Source organism: Ornithorhynchus anatinus, chromosome 1, assembly GCF_004115215.2.
Source record: "Ornithorhynchus anatinus isolate Pmale09 chromosome 1, mOrnAna1.pri.v4, whole genome shotgun sequence".
Classification (NCBI taxonomy): Eukaryota; Metazoa; Chordata; class Mammalia; order Monotremata; family Ornithorhynchidae; genus Ornithorhynchus; species Ornithorhynchus anatinus.
The window spans coordinates 44522761-44536285 of NC_041728.1; the positions used below are offsets into that span (position 1 = coordinate 44522761).

Genomic DNA, 13525 nt, shown 5'->3' on the forward strand with positions numbered 1-13525 from the left:
TCCACCTCAGCGCTTAGTATAGTGCCTGGCACACAGTAAGCACTTAATACCACAATTATAACAAATACCATTAAAAAGGGAGGGGGAGGGCAGGGCAATACAGCAGTGGTCAGGACATGCTCCTTTCAGGACTGACTCAATGCCAAGAGCTACTCCTAGGGTTTTAGGGTGGTAGAGGGTGGGTGGAGCTGTGAGCAATGAGAAAAGAATTTAGCTGATTTGAGCTTGGAGTAGAAGCATGCTAGGCCAATGCCGACAGCAGGGTTAGGAATGTGATCAAGCAGTGATTTTGACTATTTCCATTCCATTCATTTGCCCAGGTTGGAAATTCATTAAAACAGGCAATGTGCCATGTTATGAAGTCCAGTACAGAACCAATGGTAAAAACAAATGCATAGAGACAAAATCGCACAGAGCTAATGCCTTGCCACTTAAAAATTCTGATCTCTACAGATGATTCGTGATTTTTAAAATCTCTAAAAACCTACCCTTCAGGATGACTGTAGGTCTCGGAAACAATCAGACCTGATTTCCACAATGAGTCTATTTCTAGGATGAAGGTGGAACTTGCCATGTAGGAAACCAATTTACCATGGGTTAAAACTTAACTTAAAACTTAATTTTCAGGGTAAAAATCTTGGGGCAGAAGGAAACAAAAAGGACCATGGCAAAGTGCCCAGCAATGGAAGGAAAACTTACCTTGGGAGGCGGCCCTGTTCCAGTGCAGTAAAGCTCGAGGATAGGTTTCGTTTTCTCCTACTATGCTGGCTTCTTCTAGAGGGAAAGAGTTACAGAACCAAAAGGCATTTCAGAGTCCTGTGAAGCCTTCTCCATCCTCCTGCACCCTTTAGCTAACATCCCATCCAGTTCCCTGTTCCCATATCTGTCCAAACTGCTGGAATAAACTGAATACATCTGCTGTCTCCACTTGCTCTCTTCCAATTCCCTCTCTGACTTACTACAATCTGGTTTCTGCCTCCTCTGCTCAAGGGAGACTCTACTCTTCAAGGACACCAATAACGTTCACCACTTCCCCCATCCTGCCCGTGATTTTTAAGCCACCTTCGACACTCTGGACACCTCATTTGTATTCATTGAGTGTTTACCAGGTGCAGAGCACTGTACTAAGTGCTTGGGAGAGTACATCATAACAATATAACAGAGTTGGTAAGACATGTTCCCTGCCCACAAAGAGTTTATAGTGTAAAGGAGATTTAGTAAATTTATCTAATCTTGGCTTTAGTCAGGGAGGGCTTCTGCTGTGTGACCTTGGGCAAGTCACTTAACTTCTCTGTCTCTCAGTTACCTCATATGTAAAATGGGGATCAAGACTGTGAACCCCACGTGGGACAGGGACTGTGCTCAACCTTACTAGCTTGTAGCTACCTCAGTGCTTAGAACAGTGCTTTGCCCATAGAAAGCACTTATCCAGTACCACTATAATTATTATTATTATTCTTGGAGGAGATGTGATTTGAAGGCTTTGAAGAAGGGGAGAGTATCTGACCCAGATATAAAGAGGGGGAGGAGATCCACAAAGAAGGGAGGATGTGAGCAAGGGGTGAATGGTCAGAGAGATGAGACTGAGACAGAGTGAGTAGGCTGGTGTTAGATGAGCGAAGTGTGAGGGTTGGGTTATAGAAGGAGACTGGTGAGGTCAGGTAATAATAATAATTATGGTATTTGCTAAGTGCTTACTATGTGCCAAGAACTGTTGTAAGTGCTGGGGTGAATACAAGGTAATCATGTTGTCCCCCATGGGGCTCACAGTCATAATCCCCATTTTCCAGATGAGGTAACAAGCACAGAGAAGTTAAGTAGCTTGCCCAAAGTCACACAGCAGACAAGTGGTAGATCCGGGATTAGAACCCATGTCCTCTGACTCCCAAACCTATGCTCTTTTCACTAAGTCACGCTGCTTCCCCAGATCCACCTTTTCCTCTCCATCCCAAAGACTACCACTCTGACCCAGGTGCTCGTCATATTCCACCTTGGTTTTTGCATCAGCCTCCTCATCGGCTTTCCTGCTTCCAACTTCTCTAGTCTACACTTCTCCCTGTTGCTCAGATCATCTTTTTAAAACAATGTTCTGCACAAGCCTCTCCACTCTCTGCATACCTCCAATGGTTACTGGCCTCCTTGCACCACACAAACCCCTGACCATTGGTTTAAAGGCACTATCAGCTCTCTCCCTCTTACCTAATCCACTTTTCTCCTATTCTACACAGAACTGGTCCTCCCAAAATACTACCAATTGATTCAACAGACCCTCTAAGACCCAAATATTCAATTTATATGATCAAGTTACTCTTTGCGAGAGTCTAGTGCTAATATCACCCTACTCTGCTTCAAAAGAAAAAAAAGGTACAATATAAATGGTTAGAAAGAGACTTTTAAAATACATGCGAACAACTAAGAAAAAATATTCAAAGCCAGCATTTGCAAGGATGATTGCAGAGTCTTATTTCACTGGCAAATCACTTGAAATGGATGCTTCCAATGGTTCATAATTACAAATGCCACAAGTCAGAGGTACCAGAATGCAATGACATAGTCAATCAATCAATGGTTTTTATTGAACACTTACTGTATGCAGGGAACTTTACTAAGCATTTAAGTTACATGATAAGCAATCCCAAACCCTGGTGACATGACCAACAAATCCAAACTGAGGGGGTGCCCTTTGAGTTTGGTGCCTGGCCAATGCAATATTCAATGTTACTTAAATTCTAAAGTCCAATTCAGATTCAAATCAACTCAGATTTAAAATTTCCTCAAAGTTTCTCATACAACCAGAAGATGGTTGGAAGCATATGGAATAAAGGTAATAAAGCCTAATTCTAGCCAAGAATGGGCATCAGAGAAAATCACAATTACATTCCACCTCACAGTCCTACTCTGTTCCATTATCTGAATGAAAACATAATAATAATAATAATAATGGTATTTGTTAAGCACTTTCTATTTACCAGCCACTGTACTAAGCACTGAGGTGGATACAAGCAAATCTGGTTGGACAGTCCCTGTCCCACATGGGGTTCACAGTCTCAATCCCCATTTTAGAGCTGTGGCAACTGAGGCCCAAAGAAGTGAAATGACTTGCCCAAGGTCACCCAGCAGACAAGTGGCAGAGCTGCGATTAGAAGCCATGACCTTCTTAGTCCCGTGCTCTATCCACTATGCCAGGCTGCCTCTCTATCCATGTCCATTCTCCCAACCCGTTCACAAACCTTATACATTTATGATTACTTATACATATATTCGTAATTTGTTTATTTATAATAATGTACAACTCCCCATCTAGACTGTAAGCTTGTTATGGGCAAGGATCATGTCCACCAACTCTGTTCTATGGTATTGTCCCTAGTGTTTATTACAATGCTCTGCACACCGTATGTGCTCAATATATAAGACTGATTTGATTTAGTTGGGAGGGGAAACCTGGAAAAGTTTAAGAGCTTAGTATATTGCTCCACATATAGTATGAGCTCCATGAATACCACTGACTAAGAGTAAACCATCATCTTTTCTCAGCAAAGTAGTTCCTTTGTGAGTTTTCTTAACAGGGACAGAAAAAGGCAGCTTACTCTGATCAAGGATGAAGGCGGCATTGCTCTGTGCCACCTCATAGCCTTGTTCTGCCAACAGGAGGTACTGAACCACTGCAGCGTTGGAGTCTCCATCTTTATAACTGCTGTAGGCGGACATGAGCCTCTCTGACCAGCGGCCTCGTTCACATACATTTTTAAACAACTGCCAAAGGGAAAAAAAAATAAGCGATAGGAAAACTTACCGGCTAGTCCCTCTAGGAAATATGTTTACGAGGCTGAGGAAGATAGGGTGAGTTACCTGGTGAGCATTGTGATGTATTTATTTCCTGGGAGGGATGGATTGTGCACAGAGGCATCATTACCTATTATTTCCCCAAAGCGGTGGCCCCTCCCACAAGAATCTCCATCTGCCTCTTGCTCCCCACTGCCCTCCCTCACCTGGCACCATCCCCTCCCCACCAAGGACTGCTTTCGGCCCCTCGTTGACAGTGTCCCATAACCCCAAGATCCCTGCCGCCACCCAGTTTCCACAGTCTTCGACCATATCATGTTTTTGACTTGCGACTCTTTGGTCCCAAAGACTTGGCCACCCTGTTCCGTGAGGAAAATTTCACTAAGAAGCCTGCAGTCACTCAACTATGCTTGCTGGAAAAACATTTCCACTTTCATTTTTCTTTTCAAAGTGATTTCACTAGCAACCAACAGGGCACTTGCACAGTGACTGGGTACTACAATATTATTTGAATTCTCAAGTCCAAATTTCAAATCAACTCATAATTAAAATTTCCTTCAGGTTTCTCACGAGACCACAGGATGGTTGGGAGCGTATTTAACAGCGATAAAGCCCAATTTTGGCCAATCGTGGGCATCAGAAAAAAATTAGCAGGCCCCATACCAGACTCTCCAGTGGCTGCTGTGGCCTGTCTTTGCCTAAGGCAAGAGGGGCTTGGAATCCATATTTCTCTAAAAACCCCTTTTGGTTGAAATGAATTTGCTCATTAGATACTTACACAATGTAATCTGCAATGAAACCTTTAAGAGGAGACACATTTCTTCCTACTAACATCCCCAGTACTTCTCCATCCTATGGAAGCCATTTACCCAGCAACAATGACATGATTCCAATGGCGGAATATGTCGAGAGTATCTCCATTTCCCTCAGCAAAACTGGGTCCTGCACCGAAGTGCTGTAGCCATCCCGATATGGAATTCCATTAGGATTTGAAAACCAGAACCCAAAGCCTATTTCCACAGCAGACATCTTTGGTTGGCAAGACTGGGATTGAGAGGGCAAGATTTCCTCTTGGGAAGAGCCATCTTGGTCATATAGCTGATGGAAAGCTGAGAGCTCTTACCTCCACTGCTGTAGGACACGATCTCATCACTCCAGTGCCCGTTGCATGCATCTGGGCCAGGTTATAAAAAGCTAAGATATGGCCCCCTTGGGAAGCCAAATTGAAATATTTCAGAGCCTGTTTATAATCTCTCTTGACGCCAATGCCATCTGAAAGACAAATCACCTTAGAGATTAACAGTGAGTTTGATGAGCAATCTGGTTAGAAACTGTGAACCACTAATATCAATCAATCATAACTACTGAGTGCTTACTGTCTGCAGAGTACTGTATTAAGCACTTGGGAGAGTACAAGATAATCTAAGAGAGTTGACAGACACATTCCCTGCCCAAAACGAGCTACATGAATTACTAATTACCAACGACTCATATTGAATTCAGGATTCTTGCCACTGTTGGAGGCCAGGTAACATTCAAGACTTCCAAAGTTAGAGCATGACATGAACGAATACCATAGGTAATTACAATTATAACAGCACTTATGTACATATCTGTAATTTTATTTATTTGTATTGATGTCTGTCTCCCCCCTAAACTGCAAGCTCACTGTGGGCAATGTGAAGATTGTTGTAATGTACCCTCCCAAGCATTAGTACAGTGCTCTGCAAACAGTACGCATTCAATAAATGTGATTTATTAATTTATCTTCATTTATTATTAAACACATGTATTTTTTATTATTTATCTTTAGAGAAGCACTGTGGCTCAGTGTAAGGAGCTCGGGCTAGGGAGTCAGAGGTCGTGGGTTCTAATCCCCGCTCTGCCGCTTGCCAGCTGTGTGATTTTAGGGAAGTCATTTAACTTCTCTGGGCCTCAGTTACCTCATCTGCAAAATGGGGATTAAAACTGTGAGCCCTACGTGGGACAACTTGATCACCTTGTATCCCCCAGCGCTTAGAACAGTGCTTTGCACATAGTAAGCACTTAACAAATACCACTATTATTATTATTACGATTGAGTAAATGTCAGAACTGAGTTTTCCTGAGGTCCTATTTCTGCGCAACAGCACCACCTGGTGGACATTAAGGTAGTTTTATCTTATTTCTGGGGTGTCTCAGTATTTGATCCTACTTACTGTAATACATAGAGCCCAGCTGAAGTTGTCCATCCACCCATCCTTGTTCAGCAGCCTTCTGAAAATACTTCAGTGCCAGATCGTAGTTCTGAACAAAGAGAAGTCACGTCATGGCAGAGTTTAAAAGAAAAGTTTATAAAAGGGAGTTAATTGATCTGTATAGTTAGTTTTCACTAAGGAGAACTAACAAATCCTCGTGATGAATGAATTTATGGTACCTGGCACTTGGGTGCAGAACAATATATTGATCACTTGGGAAAGTACAACAGAATTAGTCTCTACATGATCCCTACCTTCACAGGTTTATAATCTAGTGGGAATTTACTCTTCCAGGTAAGTTACAGATCAGAGTGCTCTGCACAGAGTAAGCATTCAATAACCACTACTGGTTGACTGATTTGATCTTTGCTTAAGCCAACTCATATATGCCTTTAATCTGGTTCTCTCAAAAGAAGTAACTGAGCCTTACGTCCAAAGGCATATAATAAGCTAAGCTAAGGCAGGCTTTAAGAGACAGTTCCCATTTCTCTGTGGTGAGATTGTAGAAATCTAATTTTCTCCAACGGCAGTACAAGGCTACCTCTATTTATCTCTTCCCTTCCTAACAGCGAGTTTAAAAAAATCATTTTAACTCAACGGAAAAGATATGAGATATTAATGGCCCACCAAGAAATGTCTAAATAAACACACTGTCAATTTTCAAACAAATTCAGGAAGTGCCTACCATGGTTCATCCTCAAATAAATCAAAACTAGTATAAATATTTTTGCAATTCCTTCTCTTGTTTTCTGTTTCATGAATTACCTGCATGCTAGAATTAGAAACAGACCATGTACAAGCATGCATTTTCCATAGTTTTTTTTTTTAAATTTAATGGCATTTGTTAAGCACTTAATATGGGCCAAGCATTATAGTAAGCTCTCCCACATTTCTGCTATATGACCTTAGGTGAGTCACTTCACTTCTCTGTACCTCAGTTACCTCATCTGTAAAATAGGGATGTGAGCTATAGACTGTCCAACCTGATTAGCTTCTATCTACCCCCAGCATTTAGTACAGTGCCTGGCACATAATAAACACTCAGTAAATACGACATTGATAGTAAGCATTTAAATACCATAAAAAAGCGACAGGGTCCATGTTGGGCATACAGGAGGCACCAAAGATGCCGTTGAGGTGATGAGTAATATAACTACCAGTTAGTTACTTTACAGAGAGATGGTGTCTTCAGCAAACTGTCAGATTTAATACTTACCACAGGAACTCCTCTTCCATACAGGTAAGCCATCCCCAGACCACTCTGCCCAACTGGATTGCCCTGAAATCCACAGAAACAAAATCCAGTCAATAAATCATTGGTATTCATTGAGGGCCTACTTTGTTTGGAGCACTGGACTAAGTGCTTGGGAGAGTACAGTTCAGTAGTGTTGGTAGACACGTTCCCTACCCACAAGGAGCTTACGGTCTAAATGGGAAGACAGACATTACTATAAATGAATTATGGATATTCATTCATTTGATCATTTATTAAGTGCTACTGTATGCAGAGCACTGTATTAAGCTCTTGGAAAAGTACAACAGTAAACAATGACATTCCCTGCCCACAACGAGCTTACAGTCTAGAAGGTGGAGGTAAGTACATAAGTACTGTGGGGATGAAGTTGGGGTGAATATCAAGTGCTTGAAGGATACAGTTCAAGTGCAAGGGTGGAAGAGAAGAGAGAGGGAGGTGGAGAAAAAAGGGCTTAACTGAGAAAGGCCTCTTGGAGGAGATTTGACCTTAATATGGTGTAGAAGGTGGGGAGAGAAAGCAGGTGTTTTTGGAGGGGGAGTGGGTTCCAAGCCAGAGAGAGGATGTGGGAAAAGGGTGGCAGCGTGATAGACAAGATCAAGCAAGCTAGCACCAGAAGACTGAGAGATTAATGTGGTAAAATAGAAGGGGACAAGCTGACTGCTTTAAAGCCAAAGGCCATTTAAAGACAAGCTAATAGTTTGTTCAGCCCTGCAAGCCCTATGAAATTGCCAAACTGCCCAAAACTCTGCTATGGTAGGTGGAAAAGGCTAAAAGTAACAGCACGTGTGTTTGTATGTATGTGCACATGGGGGGAGGGTGCGGGGTGGAGAGGGGGTGTGTTATTGGGGGAGGAAATTAAGAGATTAACCGGGGAAGGCTTTCTGAGGATGTGATCTCAGAAGGAGTTGGAAACCCCGAGACACTTTTATATTCTATTTCTCCTCCCTATAAAAGTGTTAGTCTCCCTTACTGGATTGTCACCTCTTTGAGGGCTGGGATCTAGTCTTTTGTACTCACTGAAATGCTTGGTACAGTACTCTGATGTGTTTGATTAATGCTTTTGATGGATTGAGTTACTGGGGGAAAGCCTAGGTTATAGATTTTTCCATGTGAAATAAGTATTTCCTGACTGAAATCTGCAAAGGGTGTCACTAATAATCAAAGCACAACCAACATCTATTAAGAGAACACTGTGTGATGGAGTGGGGGTGGTGGTAATCAATGACATCTTATTTACTGTGTGCATAGAACTGTACTAAGTGCTTGTGGAGATCTGACCATCCCAGATCCTTATCAGCATGCCAGCCTGATATGACAAAGCATTCAGGGCTTTACCAACCCTTTCCCTTATTTCCACTCTGCTGTTCTGCAAGTTGAGGCTGCAGGCTGGCAGAAGGAGGAAAGGAAGGAAGGAGGAAGGCAGGGAGAGAGGGCTAAGACAAGTGAGTCCCTTGTATTCTAAGGCAGCAGCTGTTGATAGGTTAGACTCTTGGGCCAATCAAGATGCACAAAAGAGCTTGACCACACATTCAAGAATCCTAGATTTATTTTTTCCTTTCAAGGGAGTATTTGTTTTGTCTTCTACTCCTTCGACAGTGTACACCTCTACCACATGCAGACTCTTGGGTGTACTGTGAAATGTGACAGTTGTGTTCTACCTACAACATTTGTATCCTTCAACTGATTTGGCTGCAAGAAAAAGTAGTGAACACTCCAAACGTACCCTATGTTTTTAGGAGTGTTGGGGCTTCCCAAAACCCTTCTTCTTGAAAGCCGAGAATTGTTTTTAATTCGGCTTCATACTTCATAATGAATGGAGAAAACTTTCAAAATTCTAACTTGTTTTAACTAGTTAAGCTATGTAAGGTTCTCTTAGCTGACCCAACTTGGGCATTGATGCCCTTACTGGAATACAGTTATTTTAGCACTCAAGGAAGAGATGCATGTCTCTCAATCAAACATGCAATCTTGAAGAGCCAGCCACTCAGTTCTTTACCAGAAACTGTATCTAATCTCCTCCACTGCCTTTAAGGTTACAAATCGGAAGCACTTTCCTAGACTTAGGAATGACTCTCCTAGATGTTCCTCATTAGGACTGAGCCAAGAAAACTTACCATGTCGGCAGCTTTCTTAAAGTAGTGAAGAGCTGTCTCGTTGCTTTGGGGTACAATATCACTTCCCTCTGAATACATCTGGGGAGGTAAAAAAAAAAAAAACACCCAACTAAGTTAAAAAGGGTTACCTAGAAACATCATCAAAACTCCTCATAGTTAATGTCTACTTGATTTTTTTATTTTAAAATGGTATTTGGTAAGCACTTACTATGTGCCAGACAATGTACTCAGAGCTGGGGTTGGACAAAATTCAGGTCCCACATGTGACTCACAGTCTTAATCCCCATTTTACAAATGAGGTTGCTGAGGCACAAAGAAGTGACTTGCCCAGGGTCACACAGAAGATAACTGGTGGAGCCAGAATCAGAACCCAGGTCTTCTGACTCCTGGGCCCATGCTCTTTTCACTAGTCCATGCTGTTCACGTGCCGAATTAGTACTGAAGCTACTATACGCTACATCTTTTGCTAAAAAACACAGAAGGTATTAAGAACATGAAACAATCTTTATCACTATCAGGTATGTCATCAAAAATGATGTGTTTTTGAAATGGAGAAAATATATACTGGTGCCAATAAACAAACAGATCACTGTAATATTATGGTCTGCCTGAGAGAAGAGCCTTCTTTCAATTTCAATTTTAAAATAATTTCTTCAAAAATTAGCTCAATTTAATGTTTGAAAAATGGCTAAGCCTCCGACAACAAAAGAATACAGGAATTTGCTCCCCAAGGCATTTACGAACACATCCGTAATCCATTAATAGTAATATCTGCCTCACCCTCTACACTGTACGCTCACTGTGAGCAGAGAAAACAATTCTGTCACATTGTTTTCTCCCAAGCACTTGGTATAGTGCTCTGCACACAGCAAATGCTTAATAAATATAACTGATTGTTCCTAGATTCATATTTTTCTTCCCCTACACCTCCCCTGCTCTTAAGCTCAAGGGCAGAACTGGAGTCACTTCATGTTAGGACTACACCTCATTTTGAGGGAAGAAACTCAAGGCTGGTGCAAGAACTCTAGTCAAAGAATACTGATTGTTCCATTCCCAGAAGGGCAGTGCTGGAATGAGGCTGGCAGACCAATAAGAAAAAGCAGGACTCAGAAATATACTAAATACTTTTTCCCTCCTGAGGCAAGTCACCTTACGCAAACCAAAGGAGGCTACCAATAGAGGGCAAGTTAAATATAGAGCAAGAACGAAGAGGACTGCAAACAAGAACAGCTACAATTTCTACATTAAATAAGGAGGTTTAAAAGCATTTCTTTGATAGATTTGTGGAAAATCCTATTCAAAATGATTAGGACAATGCCAACTGGTTTTTAACCTCTGCTGAGATCTTATTTGACTTTCCTTGGTGCAATGGTTGGATTTAATGTTAGATCTCATCAAAAGTAGTAATACCATTTATTAAGTGCTTACTGTGTGCAGAGCACTGTACTAAGCACGGTTTCTGACTTGATTACCTTAAGAGATTTTCAGTATATTATTTACACAGCACCAGTACTCAGAAGAAATGACTGGTTCACATAAAAGATTCATTTTACATGAAAATACAAGATCAACCCAGTTAGCTTTAGGATTTTTTGTTCATAAGAACTATAGATTGAAAAAAATGGACGGACAACTTTGGATCTTCCAAAACACAGCTATATGATGGCATATTTTATTTAGAAAGTTAAAAAAAGGCAATTTGGTCTGTTTTCTTCAAATGTGAATTTTTCACCCTCACAATGGAAGGAAAACAAATTTATCATGGAAGATTACGGTTCTCACTACCCCAGTTCTCCCCACAACGTGGGAGTAAAATGAGTCAAGCTGCACCCTGTCAAGGGGAATTTAAAATAGCAAAGGACAAGAACTGTTTCAATTCATTATTCAAAGAAAATGCACCAGGCGGCTATTTGGGGGAATGTTTCACTTCCAATTGATTTTTGGCAAAAAGAAGTGGGCAGCCTATTGAGAATGTCTAATTTGCCACAGCAACTCAGTACTGCATAATATACATCCAGCATACACCATATACCATACCTTTCCCAAGAAAGCCATAGCATGAGAATTGCCAGCATTGGCTGCCAGATTGAAGTAGTCAAAAGCTCTCTGAAAGACAAGAACATGAGAAAGAATTTTAACGTCTATAGTTCTTGGGCCGTATAGACACCGTATCTGATCTCTAGTGCTAATCAAATGTCCCAACCTTATTCTGAGCTTCATTGTTCTTGTGATGAAAAAATGAGATTGGGCACTCGCTCTCCTACAAGTACATTGGCCAAAATTTTTACAATCTCACCCATATAAATCCTGCTAGAAAGCAAACTTCTTGAGGGCAGGGAAAGGGTCTACTGACTTCTACTGTACTCTCCCAAGTGCTTGACATAGTGCTCTGCCCAGAGTAAATGCTCAACAAATGCCTGCCACTGATTGGCTGATAAATATACTGGAAAGATGATGAAACTCAGTCAGAACGAGCAGAATTCCTTTTTGCCTTCCCCAAAAGATATATTGAGAGATTGGTGGAAATATCAAATCCCACTCAGCTGTTGTAAAGGTTTATTTGCATATGAATCCATCATATTTATTGAGTGACTATGGGCAGGGTACTCAACTAAGTGCTCGGGAGAGTGCAACACAAAATAATTATAGCACTACAACCAGCAAACAGTTGCAGGAATCAAGTGGCAAAAGGTTTATAGCTACACTTAGTACACTCTACTAAGCATTGGGTTGGATACAAGCAAATCACATTGGACACAGTCCCTGCCCCACATGAGGCTCAAAGTCTCAATCCTCATTTTACAAGTCAGGTAACTGAAGCACAGAGTAGTGAAGCGACTTGCCCAAGGTCACAATGCAGACAAGTGGCATAGTTGGGGTTAAAACTCACAACCTTCTGATTCCCAGGTCTCTGGTCTATCCACTGCCCCATGCTGCAATGTAACAGAGTTGGTAAACCTGCTCCCTGCTCATAACAAGCTTACAGTCTAGAGATAAGCTTGCAAGCAGAGTTCCCTTGCTCCCTACCTCCTGGCTGACATTGAGTAGCAAATCAAGCTTGGCATATAATGGAGCAAGCAAATCCCCCTATTTTAATTTCCCTTTCTCACTCTGCTAGCTGGCACTTCTGGACTGAACCCTAATTGCAAATACTTTGTACAGCAGAGGTTGTACAGAACCTGATTCAATATAAATGTACAAACTGGATCCTGGGAAAAGAAGGATACCTATATTATGTGCCAAGCCCTGTTTTAAATGCTAGGGTAGATACAAGTCAATCAGGTTGGACACAGTCCCTGTCCCACATTGGGCTCACACTCTTAACCCCCATTTTACAGCTGAGGCCCAGAGAAGTTGTGGGAATCACCCAAGGTCACACAGCAGAAATGTGGTGGAGCTGGGATTAGAATCCAGGTCTTTCTGACTCCCAGGCCCGTGCTCTATCCACTAAGTCACGCTGCTTCCCTTCCCTTCTGCTCAGACTGAGTTCCCCAGGGGCTGTATCCAACCTGATTATCTTGTATCTACCTCAGTGTTTAGTACAGGGCTTAGCATATAGTAAGCACATAACAAATACCACAATTATTCTGGTTATTTTCACTGCTGTGCTATCCTCTGAAATCATCACCCTTGGCCTGAATAGGTCCTGGCATTTCTGTTTTCTCCTTGCCCAGTTAGTCTAGCTGTGTAAAGGAAAACTGCATTTTTTGTTGATGTTTTGCTTTTCATTTTCTATTTTTTGCTTTTCAGAATTGGAAAAGACTCCATGCCCCTCACCAATTCACCCTGAACCTCATTCTGAATGATAGCTTACAAAATGGGGGAGGGCAGAATGGCGTCCACTCCTGTCATGGTCTCAAAGACTCCTCTTCTATGACCACAGACGGCCCCACTTTATCCCCAGATGTCTTGTAACATGTGATACTGACCAATCAACCCTATTTACTGAGCACTGTACTGTAATAATGATGGTATTTGTTAAGCGCTTACTATGTGCCAAGCATTGTTCTAAGCGCTGGGTTAGATACAAAATAATGAGGTTGTCCCAAGTGGGGCTGACAGTCAATCCCCACTTTACAGATGAGGTAACTGAGGCACAAAGAAGTTAGCTGACTTGCCCAAAGTCACACTGTTGC

General features: G+C 41.8%; 1 protein-coding gene across 2 annotated transcripts in view; it reads right to left on the reverse strand.

The window, feature by feature from the left end:
- Positions 1 to 13525, reverse strand: part of SEL1L (SEL1L adaptor subunit of ERAD E3 ubiquitin ligase) — a 68108-nt gene that overhangs the window by 10452 nt on the left and 44131 nt on the right. The window contains exons 12-18 of one of the 2 annotated variants that reach the window (XM_029054920.2): positions 11427 to 11495; positions 9390 to 9467; positions 7237 to 7299; positions 5982 to 6069; positions 4907 to 5055; positions 3588 to 3753; positions 700 to 771 (exon numbers count right to left, since the gene is read on the reverse strand). In XM_029054920.2, the coding sequence (XP_028910753.1) occupies positions 700 to 771; positions 3588 to 3753; positions 4907 to 5055; positions 5982 to 6069; positions 7237 to 7299; positions 9390 to 9467; positions 11427 to 11495 (685 nt within the window). Of the gene's footprint in view, positions 1 to 699; positions 775 to 3587; positions 3754 to 4906; positions 5056 to 5981; positions 6070 to 7236; positions 7300 to 9389; positions 9468 to 11426; positions 11496 to 13525 lie in introns of both variants that reach the window. The other variant, XM_029054849.2, reaches the window with a different exon arrangement.